The sequence below is a fragment of the Coturnix japonica genome, chromosome 8 (assembly GCF_054131305.1).
Source record: "Coturnix japonica strain WE chromosome 8, WE-NBRP24, whole genome shotgun sequence".
NCBI classification, from domain to species: domain Eukaryota; kingdom Metazoa; phylum Chordata; class Aves; order Galliformes; family Phasianidae; genus Coturnix; species Coturnix japonica.
Window position 1 is genome coordinate 2,753,229 of NC_140670.1, and position 22,956 is coordinate 2,776,184.

At 37.0% G+C, this 22,956-nt stretch overlaps 1 protein-coding gene across 1 annotated transcript in view; it reads right to left on the reverse strand.

The window, feature by feature from the left end:
• Nucleotides 1-11,151: 11,151 nt before the first annotated feature.
• SH2D4B (SH2 domain containing 4B) overlaps nucleotides 11,152-22,956 on the reverse strand; it is a 64,874-nt gene continuing 53,069 nt past the window's right edge. Inside the window, exons 7-8 of the mRNA XM_015866115.3 lie at nucleotides 14,372-14,592; nucleotides 11,152-11,546 (exon numbers count right to left, since the gene is read on the reverse strand). Coding sequence (XP_015721601.2) covers nucleotides 11,454-11,546; nucleotides 14,372-14,592 — 314 coding nt within the window. The 3' untranslated portion in view covers nucleotides 11,152-11,453. The remainder of the gene's footprint in view (nucleotides 11,547-14,371; nucleotides 14,593-22,956) is intronic.

The following is a 22,956-nucleotide window of genomic DNA, read 5'->3' on the forward strand; positions in this document are numbered from 1 at the left end:
AGTGCTTCAAGATTCAACTGTGCCATGCACACAACTCCTGCTGCAGTGACAGCTACCCAATCACAGTCCCCTAGCTGTCAACATCCCCATAGCTCAATAATTGCCCATGATGAGCAGTTTAGAAGGAGATAGGAGCTGCAAGAAGGATCATAAAATACTTCTGAGAACCTAAAGTATGACAAAGAAAATCTGTGCAGGCATTCCAGGCTCTAGTGAAGTTAACTAGAGGTCACAAGCATATGAGTAATAACACTATAAAAAAGAACATGTGTTTGAAGCTTAGCTACTACTATTCATCAATCTGGTTTTAAAATAGCTTGGTATTTGACAATGATTTTGACATATTTTTGTGACAGTGCGTTTTACTGAATCATTTCTGGAAGTCAGAGCTAGACAAGTTTGATTAAAAAAAAAAAGAGAGAGAGAGAGAGAGAGAACTTTTCCCTTTCAAAAACGTCTTTATTTTGAAAGTCTGGCACTGCATGCTACTGAAAGAATGGTTGTCAGCAGTGATACCTAAGGTGTAACAGATGCATTTTCAAGATAACTTTTGTTGTTATTCTTTTAGAAAGAAGTGTACAGATCCACTTAACTCTTAGCAAGCTTGATTTTTTTCTGAGCTATGTTTTATGATCTCCCCTAATGCTTCATATATGACCGACTGGCTAGCAGCTGGCAATCAGATATCTAGACCAGCCTTTGTGAGCCATTTGCTCAAGGACAGCTCAGTTCAAGCTGATGGCTTACAGAAATTAATATAAGATCAACTGTTTTATATTAACAGGGTTCTCAGTACACCACTATCTAATCCCATCAGGAAAGCTCTGCAGGTGAGTAAAAAAACAGAGTTAAATTCATCCTCCCAGCCTTAAAATCTATGTAAACAAGATGAAATGTACAGTAACATGGTTCCGGAAGCCCAGCAATGCAGATAAAGAATCTTGTAACCTTGAACCCAATAGCAATGCCCAATACCACGTTCATTGTCTTGAACATCATCACATTTTTTTCTGAAGGTATAAGATTTCACTGTATTTTTCCCACTGACCTTTTTCTCTGCTCCTCATATAGACCTGACTCTCTACCAAAGCAATTGGTGAGAATTTTCAGGTTTATGTCCATGGAAAAAGTAGTCGCTTCATACCTATTGCATTACAGTTTCCACACAAGTAACATTAGAACGCTGACTCTTTTACTTCATGCAAGAAAGCCTTTTAGAAGTGTGTGTACATGAATAAGGAAATTAAACACACACCAGAGCCTCACGCTCTCAACAGGATTAATTTAGTGATATTCAAGTCAGTATTCGGTGCAAAAAAAATAATGTCATAAACAGCAATGTACTCATAAAAAACATAAATGGTTTCTGAGCACATACTGAAGGATTTTTTCCCTTATTTTTAAAATGTGTCAAGATGAGGAATTAAGAACATCCTTAAATGATTTCATTTAAAACAGTATTAAAATCCAACTCCCCTGTCCAACAGAAGTTTCTAAAACCTTCACTTGAGTTCCCTAGGGAAAAAAAACAACAGATCTCTTTTGCATTAAACCAGCTTGATGCTGGGGGGATTGCTACTAGCTAAAATGTTTGTTAATATGTGGCCTTGAAAGTATGACAAATGGCTTTCTATTGAATATCAATACCGTGTTATTGATAATGAGGGATTTGCTGACTATTTACCGCTGACATTTTGAGAAGTTGTTCTGTAATCCGAAATGATCTTCTATGATACGGCATTTATTTTTAACCTAGGATATGGAGGGAAAAGAGCAGGCATTCTGCACAAAATGACATTTAGATGTATTCCAAAGAGTTATTAGAGGACTTATCATCCAAAGTAAAAGGACAGATTAAAAAACACATAAGGACAATATCATTACAGGTCGGCTGTTCTCAGAATGTTCATAAGATTTTGTACAAAGCCCAAGTGTTCAGACACTCCTCTGAAATTTTTACAAGGAATTCAAGTCTTTGGGGTTCATCAGATTTATTCACAAAAAGATCTTGTTTCTCATCCTCTACGTACCTTCTTCTATCAGACAGTTAATACGTTGGAAAATTAAGATAAAAAGCAGACAAGCATGGATTTCCAGGAGTTTTGGGTCTGGTGGGCACTGGAAGAGCATTATTATAACACTCAGGTTGAAACTAGTAAGAACCAAGAGCTTATGAGAGCCTCAGAGGACAGCAGAATGGGAAACATAGAGGTATTCTTAAATTTGAAGAGTTCAGTACTATTTGGGATAAAAACAAAGAATTCAGCTTGCCTGAAATTGCTTTCCTTTGCTTAATTAAATTGTTTGTCCGAGTGTTTTTCTTCCCAACTTTTTCTACATTGAAGTGTTTTGAACAATTCTGGCATGGTTGTCAGAGGTTTCAAGCACACGTTAACGGTGCACTCAAGCGACTACGACTTACTGGCAAACACTTCTGCTTTCTAAGCTGTGGGGGAAAAGAAAACATAGAAAAAAGAAAAACAGGAGAGTCAAGAAAGGGATGACATAGATATTTGAAGAGAAACAGAAGATCGTGCAGTCAGAATAGTGAAGAATTGAACAGGGACCCTGAAACAGTTCATAGGCTGTTTTGCTATAATTAGCTGTTAAGTTCTTCCAGAAACTATGATCCATTTGCCCTTTTTATAGCCTTAAAATTACTACTGATGAGGGACTCTTATTATGCATGTATAAATACATTAACAAGAAGTGCCGAAGCTTTATGTGACTCAACACACGCTTCACATTTTCCAAGTCTTTGCAACCACACTGTATCTTATCTTTTCCATAAAGACAGATATCTACTGTATGCATTAAGTTACATAGAATATCCAAGACTTCTCAGCTTAGTTGCTTCTATGTTGGTGCCAAAAGGTGAATTCAGAAGCCCAGCTCAGAACAAGCAAACAGAAAAATGATGATCATTTAATATTTTTAAACACAACATAGTGTAATAATCTGCACGCTTCTTTAAGTAGAAAACTACAAGCAGAACTACAAAGAAGAGAGTGATGTCACACCACAAATTCACAGCCTGAAATGAAAGATCTCCATCAAGAAAGTTAATAACATCGGTCTACCAGCCTTCCTGAGACAGGACGTCGCTCTGATACTAAAATAAATTTGTTGATATCTATCTATTGCAATATTTATTCATTTTCCTGTTGTCGACAGTGACAATTTATTTCCTTACCTCCTTTGGTTAGAAATTGACTTTTTATTTATTTATTTATTTTCATTATCTCTTCTAACATCGTCTCAGTTCTATTTGCAATGATTACGGAAATCATAGTAGCTGTGTTTTATCAGACATGCAACAGCAGTCACTACAAAACAAAAAGCTTAAAGGAGGCAAAATTCTCTAGGATTTTTAATGAAAAACAGGCAAGCTGACCTTTGAAGGGGCTTCCATGACTCTCCAGAAGCAGCTTTTGGGACAGCTTCCAATCAGTGTTGCTTAAGGAAAGAAAAATCCCATAGATGCCGTAGACATGGTAAATAAGGACATGGTTCAGTTGGCCTGGTAGCAATGGTTGAACAGCTAGATTTGATTATCTTTGCAATCTTTTCCAACCTTCCATGATTCAACAAATCCCCACCAAACATTTAAATGCAACAAACAAGCAACATGTGGGTTTTCTTGTTTCAGACACAGTGCAATAGCTTTCCTAAACACCAACACGGTTACCTTGGCAATGGTGGGAAGCTAGGTCAAGAGAAAAAACAAAAAACACACCTCACCTACCAATGTGAATGTTGCTGGAGAACAGGATTCTTGCTTTGACTTTGGAGGCAGTGCGCTTCCTTACTGTCCTCCCCTTTTCTGCAGCCCAAACTGGGCAAGTCCTCTTCAGCAGGTGCAGACCCACAAGCTGAGATCATTCAGTGTACTCTCGTGCACTTCCTACTTGCATTTCCTACTTCACCAGCTATACTCTGTCAGCACACAGTTATCAGAGAGAGTTATCCATCCAGACCTTGAGAACTTCATTTGATACTGAAATTGGTAAAGTAATGTTAATTCAGCCTCAAGTAGGGAGCTTTGTTCCATTAAAATTTCATTGATTTGCTGCTGATATAAAATGAACTGCCAAAGACATAGATAAAAAAGCTTTATAAGGGAATGTGGCAAGTGATCATCAATCACTAAAGTGTAACTTGAAATGAATTTTAGCACCGTGGGGAGATGCAGACACCATCTTACAAACATAGCTTTAGCCAGCAAGCAGGTTTCTCCTTCACTGTTGTGAATTTGGTTCATTATTGATAGAGCTGGAGGAGAACAAAGTGATTTAAATTTAAAAAGCCCCAATGCCTCTTAATTTATCTGCAATCTGTGACACAAACTGAAAGCATCCAAGACTTTTCAAATCACCTTAAGTGCTTAGCAGACAGAATATTTTTAGTCTATTGGAATTGGAACAACTTCTAAGAACAACTAGGTTAGCACTCTGCGTGTGGTGCTGTAGAACAGCATAAATAAAACATTACCTGGTGGTGAAATCCTTATCACCCATTTGTTTCTCACAGACTTTAACAAATTGTTCAAATCTCTGCTCACCAATAGGAAAAGCATGGCCAAAAACAGTTTCATAAAGCCTCCTTCCAATCCTTTGCAAGCTGGCTGTTATGAAAGGCAAGGTGAGGAAAATACTTTTTTTTCCCTATCAGGAAAACATTTGAAGGTTGCAAACATCTTTTCATTCTTTGATAACCCCACGTACCCCTAAGTAACCAAGGATCTTTCACGGAGAATCTGAAGCCACCCTGATCTGGAACTCCGAAACCAAGGTTTCTAGCTTGACTGAAGGCCTAGTTATTCACTTTTTTACATGATGATGGCTATTCTTTAGGACACACATCTATACATAGCATGCAAAATCTCAGTCAAGACATTCCAATGCACCCTGTATGTAAAAAAAATAATAATACTGTCATTTAGGTGATTTTGTCTATTTAAGCACTGTTATGATTAGTCACAATGACAACTCAGGAAATTAGATCTTTTTTCCAATAGAAAGTTCATTAATAGACTTAGACTGTTACATAGCTACAGTGTAGAAAGTGTTGCCCACTTTCTAAGAAATCAGAATAGTATGTTGAATTTCCAGAGTACTATCATTTCTTCTTGATCATTTTCTTGATCATTCAGCACTCAGAGTATAAATTGGAATCAGACCAAAAAGATTCAAGTACATAATACAAAATATTCAATATTGTGATCAATATTTCTTTTTTTTTACTTTTTTCCCCCCCTTCTGAATTATCTGACTTGCTAGATTGACTTTTTCTGGAGAAAACACTACCTGGGGTCTTATTTAAGCCTTCAGATACACGCTTCAGTTGTCAACTCAAATTATTTAATGGGATTGGAGTTTTGAATAGCTATTCACTGGGCATTTCCATTCCTTCTTAAAAGGAAAATAGGGAGAAAATGGATATCCAATCGAATGTCAAAAACACTGAGTATCTCTATTGACTTCGGTGCCTAACATAGCACATTCTTGAGAACTTATTAAAGCATAGAAATAGCCTGAGATAAACTTCTGCATACTTCACATATTTTCTCCCCTAAGAAATGCCTATATATACTTTGAAGCTACTTAATTCTAAAACACTGCTACATTTAGAAAAGCTTTGCATTTTAAAAACAGCAAAGTTCTACATTTTAAAATGTCAGTGAAAGGTTTCAAAACTCCATTTGAGAGAAATGAAGGGTGATTCTAAGAATAACCATATGAACTCCAGTGGATGTTGTGGTTGCTCAGCACTGGAACTGGGTGAAGATTTTTGACCCACAGATCAGATGGCCTGTTGCCTTGTTGCTTCTTTAACTCTAAATGGGTTACTATGCAGCACACAGCATGCTGAAATGCAAATCAGACCAACCAGCATGTTGCGGATGCAGCACTGAAGAGGTAAAAAACACTGTCTAACAGTCAGACCAAGACTGTATGCATTTAGTCATTGCTCTCTGATTTTTCCTCTCAAATACTCTGAGATAAAATGTTAATGGTAAAAATGATAACGTCATACATACTATAATACATCTTTCATGAAGTTGGATTGCTATCACAAACAAGAGGGGTTTGAGAACTAAGAAGAAAGCTAGGTTATCTTACTAAGAGCAGTGCAACATTTAGCATAGACCTCTGAAATGATTTGCTGTAGTATTTAAGCCCATTATTAAGTTTAACCTCCTAGATGAATTTCTGTTTGTTTGTTTTTTATGACATGGACAGCATTCCCTACAAGAGAGGAGTATAACCTGGGACAGCTTTATTCCTTCTTGAATTTCAAGTGCTATAAAAATGACAAAATTTCATTATGCTTTATGTGGTGAGTAGTGTTTATCTCCTACATTCTCATATCCCAGCAGTTATGTACAATAAATCTAAAAACTCTCTGCCCCAAATACCACATAGTGATGCATAATAATTTGTCTGCAAGAAGTATTTCTGATTTCCCTTTCAGGCAATCTACATCCCAGGAATCTTTAGAACAACAGGAAGAGCATTAATATTCCTCAAGTCTTCATATGTATTGAGCGATAATGACAAGAACTTCTACCAAACGATATGTAAACACTCCAAGCTCTACATACCTATATACAAATTGTCTTGGCTGTATTCTTGATCTAGACCTTCACTTATTCTTTCTATACATCTGTACCACTACATTGGTACCTGAATGTTACTCATTCCATTCAGGAGTTACTCACGTGCCATATGAGTATTTTCTTGTTGCTGTTGTATAAAAGTCACATCAGTAAGTCTCACCTTAGATCCTCTGAATGCTAAACAGGTAAAACACCGTGTCTTATGAAATATTAAATGCAAGACATGGCCAACTGTTATACTTAAAACTTTGTGAAATAAAAACAATCCTAACTCCTTTTCTTTCCTGTTCTCTCAGTTGTTCATGAGTGCATGATCTTCTTGCACACACAATTCTCATTAAAACTGAGAACAGGGCAGAAATGGCAGCAGAACCTTAAAGGAGACGTTACTGTGCTAAGCATTTTCTGCGCACACACATCAAAAGGACTCAATTAAGATCAAAAACAACATCCAGCCTCTTTTAAACTGATTTATTCTCCATAAGAAAAAGCAAATATCAACGTTTAATGAAGATACTATAAAATCATTACCTCAATTTAAAACTACTGGAAGAAATTCCAAGAGATTAGAAACAAAATTCACTGAAGGCTCCAGCCTAGTAGAAAATTTGCATTAGCTACAGGTCATAATGTAAATGTACAAGCTACAGGACTAATTGCTAGCAGTAAACAAATATTTGAAGAGGTTTCATGCAGCACTTGCGTGGCAAGAAATTAGCTATAAAAATCAATTAAGTATCATTATCATCAGACAGTATGTCAGAAGATTCATCTCAGGAAACACAAATCAAACATCTGGTCAAGTGCAAACACATCATTCTGCAACTGATAGCCCAGCCAGGGACATATTATTACTTCACAGAGGTCACTAACCCCATTCTCTCAAGAATGGAAAAAGAAATGTTAAGGCAAATGTATAATAAGACAGAAAAGCAAGTCAGACCTTGAAAATCATTGAAAAAGAGACTCAAACTTGTAAATGATGCAAATAAATTCACTCATGGAAAAGAAGAGAAAAATCTATTTCATTGTAAACTTCCCTTTTTCACTTGAAATCATGGTTGTTTTGTTGCATTAAGTAAAGAGAAAATTCAGACTGCAGTGAAATGCTGTGTAACTCCAGTAATGCTCGGCAGCCAGGCTTGTGGGGACTTAAGAGAAAAAACAGAAGCAGATCTCTAGTTCTGTAAACTGAATCATTTTACTGCAGTCAGCATGCTAGCCCTGGTTCACTTCAGTAGAGAAATATGTTTCACAAATTTGATTCAAAGCCACTGAAATCTAGTAGAAATTCTCACTGAGAAATCATGGTGTTTAGGAAGAGTTTCTACTCAGTATATCTGAAACTGATCTCCACTTTAGCTAACAGTTTTACGTGGATAGCTGTTGAGACAGGAGCTATCTTTTGTTCAACGCTAAATCATCACAAGAAGGATTCACAACTTAACCACTAGTTTGTATTACACTTTCATACAAGTAGTGATATGTATATACAATCATTCTAGGTAGTTATTTCACTACAGTAATTAGAAGAGATAATAGACTGCTACCTATGTTCTTTGAAGAGCCTTGAAAATCTCATCCATGACTACTGTCAATTCCTTTGCTCGATTCTTGCTCTTCTTTAGAGGAAACATCAGTAGCAAATTGGAAATATCTATGTATGCACATACAACAGATTAAAACAAAACTAGAAAGTACAAATGCACCCATGGATCCAAGAAAAAGCAAGAATAAATCCTTAGGTGCTGTTTTTTCAAAGATACGTGCAAGTAAAGCAGGGGTACTTCCGTGTCTTTTTTTTTATTGCTATGAAGCAGATATAAAGTGTTTAAAAGTTTTCCTTACTGCTGTAGCATTTCTCCCTGTGAAATAGAATTGCCATAGTAAGTCTCTCATCATATTCCCAGTGGCCTCAATGAGCCAAAAAAAAAAAAATTGCCTGGAAATTTGATAATGAAAACCCATAACACCTACCTCTTATGACCCAATAATAGCTACTGATAGAAAAACAGATCAAAAAGCAAGGCTTGAAAGTTGCTGTATTAAAGAATAAAACTGCCCATTCTAGACAACGAAAATGCAGCACTGGAAAGAATTTTGTACACTAAGATGAACAGCTTGAGAAAACAGTAAATGTGGAGGTTGACATGATAGAGCAGATACAGTGTTCAAGGCTGTGAAACGGACCGGGCCAGCTCTTGTGAAAGGTACCCTGAGCTCAAGCTCCCCTTTGTTGCTGAAAGCTCTGAGGCCTGCAGAGAAAAAGGGCAACCTTTAAAGGGGAGGTAGCAGTTCCTGCTCCTCCTCCACGGGCAGTAAAACTCTAAAAGGCTTCCAAAACAACAGGATAAGCACATTTTACCCTATTTTTTAAACAATTTTCTTGATTTCCCATGTTTACTCCTTTACTGCTTTCTCTTCTTCCTACTAAATTCTTAACTTTTCACAGCCCATTTAATTTCTGGAGTACAAAAATCAGCATTTGCTAGCTTAGAAACCATCCCCTCAGTGTATTGACGGCAACTACACATCTCTACCAAGGAAAGTTTCATTCTTATTTTCTCCTTGCTATGATCTCCCTTTGTTTCTTTCAAAATTTATCATCAGTCAAGTTACACTTTATTTCGTTGCTGCTGCAGCTTCTGGTTATATATTTTTGAATTTTTCTTTGCTGATACTCTATGAATTGGCTGGTTGTTTTTCACTGTTTCTGTGAAGCTATGGGGGAGAAAAAAAAAAAAAACCAAAAAAACAATTCCTTTATTCAAGAATTCTGACATTTATTAGCATAAGAAACCTCTCAGATGAAACTGCAGCTTTCCAGACAGCAATTTCATTTGCAGAGGAAGTTAAAAGAAATTTATTTTAAAGCCAGGTAAAACTTAGAATGAGAAAAGAATGGAATCAGCAGAAAAATTAACAAAACTAAGGAAACCTAGGAAACGTAGTCCAAAGTGAAAGTGATGATGCTGTTACAATGTTAACTACATCAGATCAGGACACGTAAAATAAAAAGCTATATGCCCAAGCCTTCTTATCCCTAAAATAAATAAATAACTAAAGGGAACATACTGAGCACTGCTTAATTAGAAATAAACTGAACTATCCTCAACAGTGTCTGTGAACGTGAATTTCTTTCTTCAATGTTCTGGCCTAAGAGGTAAGTATGGATACTTACCTCTAAAAGGTAAGAAAGCAACTAGTAGATGAGGGAGCTCTTTGGAGGGTTTAGATAGCTCTTGCTGAATGTTCTATTGAAGGCAGAGGGGAAGGCAGCTTACTGCAATGGATTTTTAGTGTCCATATTTGAAATGCTGAGCTCCATGTTCTGGTAGCTGGGTTAAGGACCACAGGTGCACTGTGGTCCCAGATCAGACATACCAGGCTTCACTTTTGACAGAGATCACAGATAGAACTAAAGGAGTTAATTAAGTCTACATTCAGAATTGTAGAGCTATATTCCATTTTGAGAATCCAGACCCTGGTGATCTGTAAAGGGGCACACTGTAAAAAAAAAATCCAAGACACCTTCAGTATCTTGGCAGTTTATGTAGCTTTGAAGTCACTTGGTATCTCAAGATATCAGTGGCGCCTAAAGGACGTCCTATCTCAGACAAACTCAGTTGCAAAGACCAGATATCTTATCTGAGAGCTGTACACTAAGAGCATCTCCAGCTAATTAGCACTGCTTACTTACTGCATTTCCCGGGTTGATTTGTTATGAGGTGTTACAATAACCACTTACAGCTCAGCCAAGGAAGATATTTAGTACCACAGCAAAGTAAAAGTAGGAATCAGCACATATCTTGTACATCAGAAAAAAAAAAAAAAACACAACTAAACATGACAAGGTCAGTAGGTGTTGTGGTTCTTGCTGCAAAACAAAGAGCGGTCACTAGAATAACAAGTTTATTCTAAACTGACCATTTTCTGTATAGGAGAATTCCTTAGAAGGCAGCTCAACTGCATGGAGTTGTAAATAGAATGGGAATGACTGTTCTGACTGTCTTTGCTGCAGCAAACTTTATCAGTTTGTATTGAAAGGCAGGATAGCAAGACTCCAGCTATATCTAAACATTCGAGCAATCACAAGCTGGAAAAGGACATTTTTGCATCTCTTATTTCCGGAAGCACACAACTGAGTGAAGAGATCATCAATAGAAAGTGACAAATTTTGCTTTGGAAAAAAGAGCTGTTTCAACAGTATTGGTACATTATGCAATGGTTGACAAATATTTCCCAGCCATACTTCAATCTGTTAAAAGTATATGACTTTACATTTTGAATCTTAAACATCGAGAAAATTAAGACGGCGCTTCAACTACAGTTGGCCACAACCTTTAGGAATTTCTGGAAGTAGTCCTCATCTGTAATCTGTCAGTAGTTTTTCATCTTTAAAATGCTTGCAACATGAATCATCTTGGTAAATCACATGTGAAGCAGAAATATTTGGGGTCTTCTAACAAGGATACTTGTTGTATTAGGCGAAATCGGACCCTCGGGATGTAACGTGATAGGCCCTCCCCTACTGGGTCATGCATATGTAAAAAAGATAAAGATGAAACTGGATACCTATATAAGAGACCCTCACATTCCAATAAACGCCATTTTACCGCTCACCATAATGGTGTAACAAACAGCTGTAACTTGGTCGGGGCCGTCGATACACATTCACAAAGGGACTTGACTTTCCAGGTTACCAGATCGAGGTAACAGATACTCTTCGGCCACAAGACCAGTGGCTTAAAAAGTCTGTTACTTTTCATGTGCTTACTTTAGTGGCTATCTATTATTACTGTAGCTATGCAGAACACATTCTTATGAGTCCTGGTTACTCAAATAAAGGGCTGTAGTCTGGTGGATTCTTCTGCTGTCCACATGGCTCCAGTAGCAGCTCCCCACCAGAGGATGTGATGATTTCTTCCTAGAAAGATAAAGCCAATCAGAGTATCATTCACAGACATCTAAAATCATTCCCTGAATTCTAAGAAAAGAAGGTGATAACATAAAAAAAACCCCACACTTGATTGGTAATCAGCTACAAAGCATACTTGACAAAAAATAAGAAAATATCAGCTAAGGGATCCCATCGGCAATGGAAATACATCTTCTTGCTTTATTTTGTATTTACGTGAGTGGTAAACTGTGCCAGTATCAAATAGCGGTATCAAATAGCTGATGCCCAAAAAATGCTGTGATTTAACTCGCCTCTAAGTTGCTATGCTAGGACAAACAGATACAGATGCCTGTAAAAACGTATTCTCAGTGATTTAACAGCCATACCAGTCCTACTGTGCTACTTCCACAGCTATTGCGGTGCTGGAAACTTTCCCAAGAAGACAGAGCAAGAGCTCAATGTTGGGTGCTCACACACAACAGTAACAGCTTTCTGGCTGAGAAGCAAAAGATAGTAACCTTACTAAGGTGAAAATCATCCTTAAACATAGCACCTCTTTTCATCAATTAAATACCCATGTAACATACCTGTAAATAATTGATCACTAAGATCAATAATAATAATAAAGAACTTAATAAAAAAGTAGATAACACTGCCTATGCAGTACTTCTAGAGTAAGGACAATTCATTTTTGTTTTTGCATAAGTTGCAGATTCACACATGCGCTGTTTCTTACTGCAATGGCGTAAAATTTGATCCAAGTTTTAGGCCTAAATTTTTCAAAAGGTATCCAGTTTCTACTAAAATACAATGGAAATTTGGTGCCTGGCTTCCTTAGATCACACCCTTAGTCTAAGATGTGGTTCCATCCCAGTCACTCACCAAGCGAAGCTCAGAAAATTTATTACTCAAATTAAACTGTTTTGAGAAAGTTATGAGAAAGCAAATATAAGGATTTAGCAATTACACTGAATATATTATTGCTGCTTTCTGCACAGTACAGAGGTGCTAATAACTCAAAATGGAAATTCACATCCTTTCTGCAAGATATTTGTTCTTCCCCACTAACAATCAGTGGAGTGATTTCTTTGCATTAACTTTCTGAATTGAAATGAAGGCATTGTAAAAGAGTAAGCACTAACAACTAAAGGACTACTGATGCCAGCCTCGCACACTTTGATTATAAGTGAAAAGAAACCTTCAAGGGTTTTTGGCATCTTTTGGGCTAGAAAGATCTACTCATGACAAAAAACAGTTATAACATAGCAATAGCTGCAAGAGAAAGGTTTTTGATTTGGAGAAATCCCAATGGCATTGCCAGTTACCAGAAGACTGTAGAGCACTTGAATCTTCTGAGAAAACCATATGAGAGAGATAATAAGAAGCCTTCAGAACTGGTTGCCAAAGGAAGCAGTTTTAATGTAGATGTTAAGCTAGGCACTTAAAAGAGAACTGTGTGGTGACATTAAAGGTGAAGGAGTTACTATGATAGGCTTAATACAGGGGGAACTAATAACTATTATCAGGGAAAACCTAAAAAAAACCTTTAAACATGGGGAACTTAAATATATTCTGCTTCTGAAAAGTACTCTACTGCTGTCAGTAAATAGATGGGTTTCTAGTACTGTGATTGCCTAGGATGAGAAAAGTCCTAACAAAAGCAGAAAAAATCATTTTCAGTCAAATTGAATGAGCTTGGGATTTTCTGACCAGGATGACCATCTATGTTTATATGAAGCATATCATGCTATAATTCCTCTTCCTCCATAAAATGCAAATTCTGGAAAATTCAGATTCATTTTATTAAACCAATAAAATCCAAAAGAATTAACTTCAAGTATACTGTACAGCTAATAACAGTTGTACTTTAAGGATTACAGCTACAAGAAGTAGTGTGCAGGTTTGACAGAAGAGAAGCTGCAAACAAAATGAAATAGCAAAGATTCAGAAGGGAAGGGAAATGGGAAGAAAAACCATCTCGGCTTAGTGTCTATGAGACTGAATACTGGAAAAATTAAGTGCTGTGAATGAAAGAACAAAAAAACAATAGAATTAGTTTGAAGTATGGGTGAAAAAATAATAAGGGGGGAAAAGATGAAAAAAAGAAAAGGGACAGAAAAATGGGAAAGAGGTTGAAGAGAAACTAAAAGCATTGGTAAGGGAAGAAAACAGATTTATAACTGATGAAGAGGATGGAGAAAGAGGTAAAAGGATGAAAATAGTCTACGCTAACAGAAACGGTGCTTCTATTTGGTCTCCTTCTGCTAAACAGGAAACATGAGTTAGAGGCAAAGTAATTCAAACCTATCTGAACTCAGCAAAGACCTCAACAAAGTTACTCTCAAAGTTGCTTTAGATGATAAGGAACGACCCTTAGCACATCACTACAACAGAAAACCTCCATATTCCTTTCTTTCCTGTAGTGCTCCCTGCTCTGCTTTTGCACATCAAAGGCTGAAAAATGCTGCAATTTCATTAAAAGACTTTTTCAGTGTTATTTCCCATGCAAGGAATTCTGTAAAGCAAGGAGGCTCAATAAGTGTTAGTTCTGTTAGCCTTTATTAGTCTGTTTTTTGCCTATGAACGTATGCATTACTTAAGACTCTGCTTAGAGGGAAACTCAAATACAAGATGTCTACAGAGAAAGAGGGGGAACAGCTTTCTGATTCAATGCAGCAAAAGACACCACTACAAAAGTTAAAGCAAGGCTTACTCAAGAATATATACACACATACATTCCTTTCTTTGCTATTTTTATTTCTTCTCTCTAGCATGGTTTCAAATCACATGGTTACTCTTTGAATTATTAATCACTTCCACTCAGCTATTGATCTCTACCTAGCAAGTGTTACCTTGTGAAAATCAATAAGATCTGTCAGCGTTGCATGTCGGTTTGGGTCTACCCCCAAGAAGCTGTAGAAGTCCCCCGAAGCGTCAACCAAGAAGTGTTTGAACCCACTTTGTTGGCGATAAGACAATGCGTAGCCCCAGATTTTCTCGCTGACTCGCACCAGGAACGTTCCTTCAGATTTATTCATCAGCAGCTCTTCTGCCTCCTGGCGGCTAATAATACCTGGCAAAGAAAAAAGCTGCAGTTAAGATGACAACTGATTGGCCAAACTGAGTAGAACCAATGAAACAAACACAGAGAATAAGTAAAACTAAAATTGCTTAGCATCTCAATATGCAAATGTTTGTAGGAGGAGTTACAGCTATGGAGACTATTTAACTGCTGTCTGCTTTTAAGCGTTACCTACAGAAGATGCGATGGTGTTGCATTAGATAGGTTTTTAAACTATTCGGTTAAGAATCACTTATTCCCACCCCACTACACTTTCAGAGGAAGTGCATAAACACAACTTGTACATCAGACACGTGGTTTGTGTACAAGAGATTATTATTAGAACCAGTGCAATTCGGCGATGCAATTTGAACTTGAAATACCTTGCTGATATTTGTGATAGTATTGCTATGCTTCTTCTGACTTTCAAGCGTTTTAACAAGTCTTCAAGATTGAAAACTGTGCCAGTGCCTGAAGAAAGAGCATTTTGCTGGGGTTTTCTTTACACAAAAACTTCCTTCAGATGCATAGAGATGAACTGGAGCAAAAATTAACTGGCTCTGGGAAGCTTGGTCTGGTGGCTGGCAACCCTACTCACAACATGGGGGTTGAAGCTAGATGATCTTTGAGATCCTTTTCATTCTGTGATTCTAGGATTGTATACAATCAAATCCTGCGGCTGTCAGAACTGTTAACAGAGATGAATTCATTAGGTTATCTGCTCACAGGCTTGCCTTTCTATGAAATACTGTCAGAGAGGAGCACAAGAAACAAAGATTGCAGTCTTCTTTTAGGCTTAAGTCCAGAGTAATAATCTCCTTTAATTAAAATATCCATGGCAATGAACTAAACAGAGTACATACACAAAGAAGCGGACATTGGATATGTTAATCATAGTTGAGCAAGTGCTTATGGCTCATAATGAACAATAATGAGTTACACACCTTGCTCTGAAACCAGAGAAGACAAAACTTTGTGAGGCCTCTTGCAGTACATAGCTGTCATCCTGTAGTTTTATGCTGCTTTTGTTTTCCTGAGTCACTTTTACAACTTGCTAGAAAACATGTCAGAGAAAAAACTCCCAATATCCTGATCACCAGCTACTTGGTTTTTTACATTCCCCCTCCCTGAATTCATTCCTTTGCTGAAGACAAACCTATTTATCAGGACAAAAGAAGGATTACAAATTCAGGTTTTCAGAGTAAGCAAAGAAGAAAGTTTAACAACAGCAGAGCTTTCAACTTTCCCATTTTATTCTTCTGTGCTGGAAACATCCTCATCACTTTTTTCCTTTCCGATTCTACGATATAGCACTCATGCTGCTGGTACTTTTGCTTGCAAATAGAGTACAACTGATAAACCTTGAAGTACAAAGCAAAAGGTGTGATCAGAAATATGTCTTAACTATCCACATAGAGAGTTTGGTTCCAATTTGCCTGATAGGCCTAGAGGACAATAAGCTCATGTCTTATAATTATCTGTAAAATATCAGATGCTCACTTTAATCAAGAACAGATGTTGAGTTAGGCCATCCTGGATGCAAACAGGGCATAAATGTCAATAAATAATATATGTACATCTTCCTAAGTTACTCTCTGTGAAGCTAAATACATGAATATTACAATACATACTGTATTTAAAGGAACTGGTTGTCATTATATAACCCTGCACACATCCCAGTGAATATTCCATGGAGTTCAAGTGCTGAAAACCACACTGTTTCTTAGTGTATTAATAAGCATATCCCAGGAACTGACAGTTAGAGCCTACCTGAAAGACCAAACTGTGGGATGCTGTAAATATAAGCCCATACAGAAAATGATTACTCTGGGAGGTGTGGGAAGGGACTGAGGAGATTCAGATCCTCAAAGCAAGCACTGTGCACTATTAAGAAAGATAGAAAAGTTCTTCCTCATTCCATTTCTGTCTACCTTCAGGCAATTAGTTTCTTATACAGATTTATTGCTGCAATGCTGACAAGGGCTCAGAGATCCCTAATGAAATACCGTGAGTACTGAGAATAAACGTATCCATACGTGCTCTGCTGAATAAGGTACAAATGTATATATATTTTTCTGGAGAATATTACATCATCTTTACACCTGCCACACAAAATAAGCAGTAAACATGCAAACATACGCACTTTTTTAGAAACAGCATGCAAATGCTCCGTCATCAGTGTCAATTACTACACTTTGCAATACTAAAAACAGATTTTCTGGGAGAAATCCAAGATGAACTGTTAAAAGTACCTCTCAAACTCTGCACAAAGGAAAAGACAGCGTAAGTATGAATCCATATTAAAAAGTATATTACATAGAGCCATATACCAGGTGCCATGTGCCAAGGTATCCAACTCTTTGTTAAGGCAAAAATCCAGTCTTTAAACTGACCTATACACAAAAGATTTTTATTGCTATTACAGTGCCCACTTCCCTGAAAAATCTTTTCTAGAAACAAATGTAGATGAGATATATACTGTAACAAGTTCACAGCATTCAGTGGTGAAGGAAAGAACAAGTCATTCCTTCAGCAACACATGGTATATTAGTTCCAATAACCAATATTTATATAGTAATTCTAGGTTAAAAACACACTGCTAACTTTGGGGATAGGAGCTGGGTGATGTTACAACTACCCCTGTCTAAGCCTAAGCTGCGCATGGATGGTTATACAGCTCTGATGAGGAACGAGTTGGCCTAGGCAATTTCGCAGCTACAAAAACTTGTTTATAAAACCAAAACAAAAACTGGTTTGCATTGTGTGTCACATTATACCACAGTATTCTCAGGACTCTTATAGGCTTTGAATGACGATGACTATCAGGTATACAATATCAAATTCTTTTAGTATCGATTCGTTTAATACCAAACAATCTGTTCCCCCGCTCTCAGCTTCCACCAGTAAAGCTAAACATGGCAGGCTTCCACATGATGCTGTATTCCTTGCCAAAGTGTGTATTTGTTCTGGGCACTTAAAATCATTGAGTAGGTGAGAAAACCTACATAGCTCACAGCCAAGTTCTTTTTTGTTCTTTTCTCTTTTCTACTAAAGATAGTGTAATAAGCTATTAGCCAGATACTTGCCATCCTTTTTCTCTCCGGAATCTCAAACAGCTCAGTTTCTTTCCCCTACCCTTCTCTCTCTATCTTCCTATTATTTTACTGTTCTATGGTTCAATTCTACATTGGGTGGTGATCACAACACTGAAAGTCTCCTTCGACCCCTTCAAAAATAGTATGCTGCTCTCAAGACAAGTAGAAAAAGAATGGCATTGCTCACTCCTTGAGTGGCTTAGAGAAATTAACATCTGTGAAACCCTTACATGGACACTTAAAACTGCTTGAGCTGAAGTCAAGAAAAACGTTTTTCCAAGGCTCTGGTAAGAGTCTGAGAATCACCAGTGCTCTTCTTTGTGCTAGTTAAGATATTAAATGGTCTCTGGAAAAGGAAATCACTGGTGATATGAAAGGTATTTTTTTTCTTTCTGATCCTTGCCAGTCCTTTAAAAAAGAAATAAAAAATTAACATGTTCTGTTGCTGCAAAGCAGCACTGCTACATATACTTTAAACTTTCATAAATAACACTGAGAGAATTGCATTTATTTATGCCAGCTGAAAATTTGGCCCAGAGTAGCAAAATAAGTGTTCTATGCACGACTTTATAAAATACACATTAAAAAAAATTACTTATTATCAGCATTTTAACTCTGAGAGCCCCAACACATACCAGTGTACTTGAATAGAAGTGAGCTACCCCTCTGAAACACACCCATGTTCCACCTGCCATTTCAAATAACACATATCAGAGAATACATACTACCTGTTGTCCACAGCAAACTGCAGAAGAGCAAGAATGTTTTCACTAGGAGAGGATCAAATGTGTGACGCCTCTTGAAAACAGGGAAATCCTAGCAGCTGACTTGATTTTTAGTCCCTTATACATGTACTGCATGCACCCCATCATATTACACAAACCTACATGTCCACTTCAAACATTCTAGCGTTGCAATACTTAAAAACAAGCATTTTAAGTTTTTAAGGAGAGAATAGGATTTTGAAAGATAGACATTCCAAATCATAGAAGAAGAAGTTATTAATCATCAACTGATCTGTTCCTGATTACCAGCTTTCTTTTTATATACAGAACATATCATGACAAATTTTGGTGGCCCTGCTAGGCAGGGGGGTTGGAACTACATGATCCTTGAGGTCCCTTCCAACCTGGGTCATTCTGTGATTCTGTGATTTGTAGATGACAGGCAAGTCTTAAAGATTCTGTTGTAATCATGACATTTTTTATTGCCACCAACCCTCCAGAGAAGGAAATAAAAAAAAAAAAACAAACAACCCATTAATTAGAGTACACTAAGATCACACAGCAACTGCAGATTCTATTATGAGTTTAGTGGGCACAGCCAAGAAATTCCAGGGCTGCCTTAAAGACTGCAGCACATTCATTAGCAAGAAAATACTATTCTGAAATATTATGCAATGATATCTCAGCTTCCCACTCTTCTCTCAACATTATCCTACGCACATCCTTGATTGAAACTCGGGAGAAGAAATACATAAATATTTGTTAAGATAATGCCATAACAAGAATGAATCCAAGCTAGAAAAGCTGATTAAAATTGCCAAGAAGGCAAGACAATGTACTAGTCTAAAATTATTTTCCGATTATACTATTAAAGTCACATCATGTCCATTGACTGTGAGCATGTCCATGTGATCTAGCAGTGACCCAATGCATTTAAGGTAACTCCAAGACTAACGCCTCCTATTTATTCCCATGGAAACTACGGCAAATACAAGGAGCACGATAACATTATTTGGAAGAGCAAACTCAGAGCTACAAAACAGATTTTTCAGCACTGTCATTAACCTTAGCTGTGAGTTTTCACAAGTGATGAGCAAAAGCCTGCATGCCACAGTCATACAAATCTGCACAGTCATCCATAATGTAGCTTCTTTCTCACATCAGTGTTTTCCCTGCTGAAACACCTCACTGTGCTCTCATCTTGTATTGTTTGGTCCTCATAAATTTTCAGCAGGAATTGACAAATGCCAGTGGGTGCCATTATTTCCACACGGAGGAATTTAATTCCACACCTTTGCTTCATATACACTTCCACGTCAGAGGCTGTTTTGTCAAATTGCCCCTCTGCTGCCATCTGCCATGTAGTAATAAAACAAATCAGGATGTTGGTGGGAAGGTTCCACCTCTGCTGCCATACCACCACCAACATCCATCTCTGGCACTGTGGGCCAACATCATAGAACAGGAGATATTGCTTTTGAGATCGTCCTGCTACCATGTGTAATGTCAATACAGAAACAATTTGCCCTCAATTATCGATACATCTTTAATACACTCATAAGCATTTATTTAAGCCAAGAGATTGACTGAGATTAGAGGGACGATAGGTACAAACACAACTCAGAAATGCTCATCTACCCCCTTGCAACAGAAACTATGCATTTACCTGATGCTTTCTCTCTTTTCATCCACTTTTTCCTCAGTTTGAATTCACTTCAGCAGCAGAGATTTTACACCCAGAGCAAAAGCAACACAAATGCAGGCATAAATAAATATTTATGGGATCATTGATGCCTAAAGTGCTTTCACTACCATTATGAAAAGCATTCTATTTCATGAAAAATTGATTTGCTGAACAATGATGAGTATTTGCAGATAATCAATGAATAGGAAAGAGACTTATCCTGTTTACACAAATGAAGACATCTAAGAAGGGAAGTGTGTGAACTATTTCTACAGTCAAAATTAGGAAGGAAGATCAAAAACACAGACAAGACAATGCTAATATTTCCTTTGCAATTAGATCATAACTCACACAAACATAAATATTAGTTGGTTATCATCGTATGAATAATTCACATGCCAAAGTCCATATGGACACATGACACCTCGAGCAGTATTAACAACAAATAAGCAAACACAAGGAAACACAAGAAATAAGCAGAATAACGTAAAGGACTATAGTTGTCCAATTATATGAGCAAGTCTAAACTGTACTTTGAGAGAGAATAATTTAATTACATAAGAATTTGCTTAGCACTTGCCAATCTTTTCCTTTCCTGGAGCTGAGTAAGTGAGCTTGGCACACATGCCATTTGGAATAAAATAGTTTTTAACTGAACATGAAAAGATGCGATTTGAGGAGAGGAAATTGTTATAGCTTTTCCTGCCTACATGATTGTAAAGATAAAAACATGTAGTTGGATATAAATAACCAACCTACTCAGAACTTCATCAGTAAAGGCAATCAGTTTTGAAAGATAACATGAGAAAAGCGAGCTAGAATTTCAAACAGATCCTACTGCATCCGGATGGTTTTAGATGAGCCTGCATGAGTTTGTTTGTTCTGAATGTTCACTGAAATTATAGCAGGGTAAACAAAAATCAAAATACAAGTTTGAAAGGGACTTCTATAAAAAAAACAGAATTCTCATCCCTTAGATTACTTATATATATATATATATATATATAATATATATATTATATATATATATATAACTTTTTTGGCAATATTATTGTTTTATATTAGCTCCCCCCCCCCCCCCCCCCCCATGGTTGGTCTTGTCTTTTAACTACCCCTCAAATCCAGCTTAAAAAGCTGTCTTCAAAGATGGACTCATTCAGATTTTGAATACAAGAACAAGAAACAAACTTTCTGTCACAAATGCTGACAGACCTCAAGTGTGAAGAAAATACAGAGAAAAAAATGAAAGATCAATTTTGACAAATATCTAGTAGGAGGTGAATTTGTATTTCTTTATTCCAAATTACTACATACATTACACAGCTCACCTAAAAAAATTCAGTAGATGCCTTCCATATTAACTTGAGAGTCCTAGATCATTTCAGCAGATACTTGTGGCAGGCAATTTCTATGATCCATGAAGAGATACAAAGGCATCCCTCTAGCGAGCAAAGTACTACAAAAGCTAAGAAGAAGCATGAAATCTGTTTATTGTGAATATTCAGAGGAAAAAAAAAACAATAGACCCATTCATTTCATAAAACTAAAAATTACAGAGTAAGCAAATAACTGTTTAAAATTACATTATTTAGCATGGAGAAGACCATAAAAAACCACTCTTGTGCTTTAAAATGCAACAGTAAAAGGAAAATATTCAGTACCTGAGCCAAGAGCATGTATTAAAAAGTAGTACAATATCATAAAGTAAACAGTGATTGTGCCAGTGTAAAAGCTCTTGAATCAGTTCCTGCAGTAACAACACCAGAAAACAGGGATTTAAAAAGGACATAAGATCCACAGCAATGTAACCTCCTTCCTGACAGTGGTAGATTAAGTTCAGTGTGTTCTTTGTGTATACACAGGGGAAAAAAAAAAAAAGAAAAAAAAAAAAGAAAGAAACTTAAGGTAATCTACAACTGAAATCATTACAAACTTCACTTTTTTTATTTGGAACCCATGATGAACCAGGGCCTCAAGTTCTCCAGAAAAATCTCCTGCTCCTTTTGAGTAAGATTCCCTTCTGGGTAAAGCCGTCTGACAGTCAGTGGCGGCATACCAGCAGTAGTATAAACCACTGAGAGGAAGAACAAGAACAGCTTGCAAGAATGGAATTCTATAAAACTAACTGAAGAGGAGGGTCATGGATTCTGGAGACCACAACCAACGACAATATACGCAACTCACAAACAATAGCTAAGAAGAAAAGTAAAACTGGGGAACTAAGGACTAGGATAAAGCTCACTTCTTTCTTTCTTTTTTTTGGATGCTTATTAAATATTCCCTAATAAGGTAGGACAGAAAAGGCTCAAAATAGATGTCCAAATGCATGACAGTAGCCACTAGCTCTGGCCTAGGAAAAGGTCAATCATACAACTCCTTCAGTCACATAGAAATATAGAAAGAATAAAAGCAGGGAAGGTGAAGTGATTGCTTCTCTCAGTGCAAGAACTGAAGCTATAGTTCATGCTCAAAGAAAAGCAGTCTCTATATCACTCAAAGCAAGTTTCCTCAGGTAGCCCTTTTCAATTCTCTCCCACGGGTACAATTCTCTATGTGAACTCTGAAGTTAACTGAACACATTACTGGTGTTCTTTGGGAAGGGCATAATTCATCCAAAAAAAACCCTATAAAGTTTAGAATGAGTTCTTTATGTTATCCTTGAGACTACCAATGTCACATACAGTTTAAAGAACTTTGTTGCCAGTTACAGTGGCTTGTGGACTGATCTGTAGCTGAAATAGAATAGAGCAGAACGCATGTATGTCATTTGAATAGTAATACCTCCTATTTATTTCCATAAAAACTACAGAAGCTAAAAAGAACATAGTAACAATATTTGATAAACGGTTGCCTGTGAAACACTGGTTTTCAA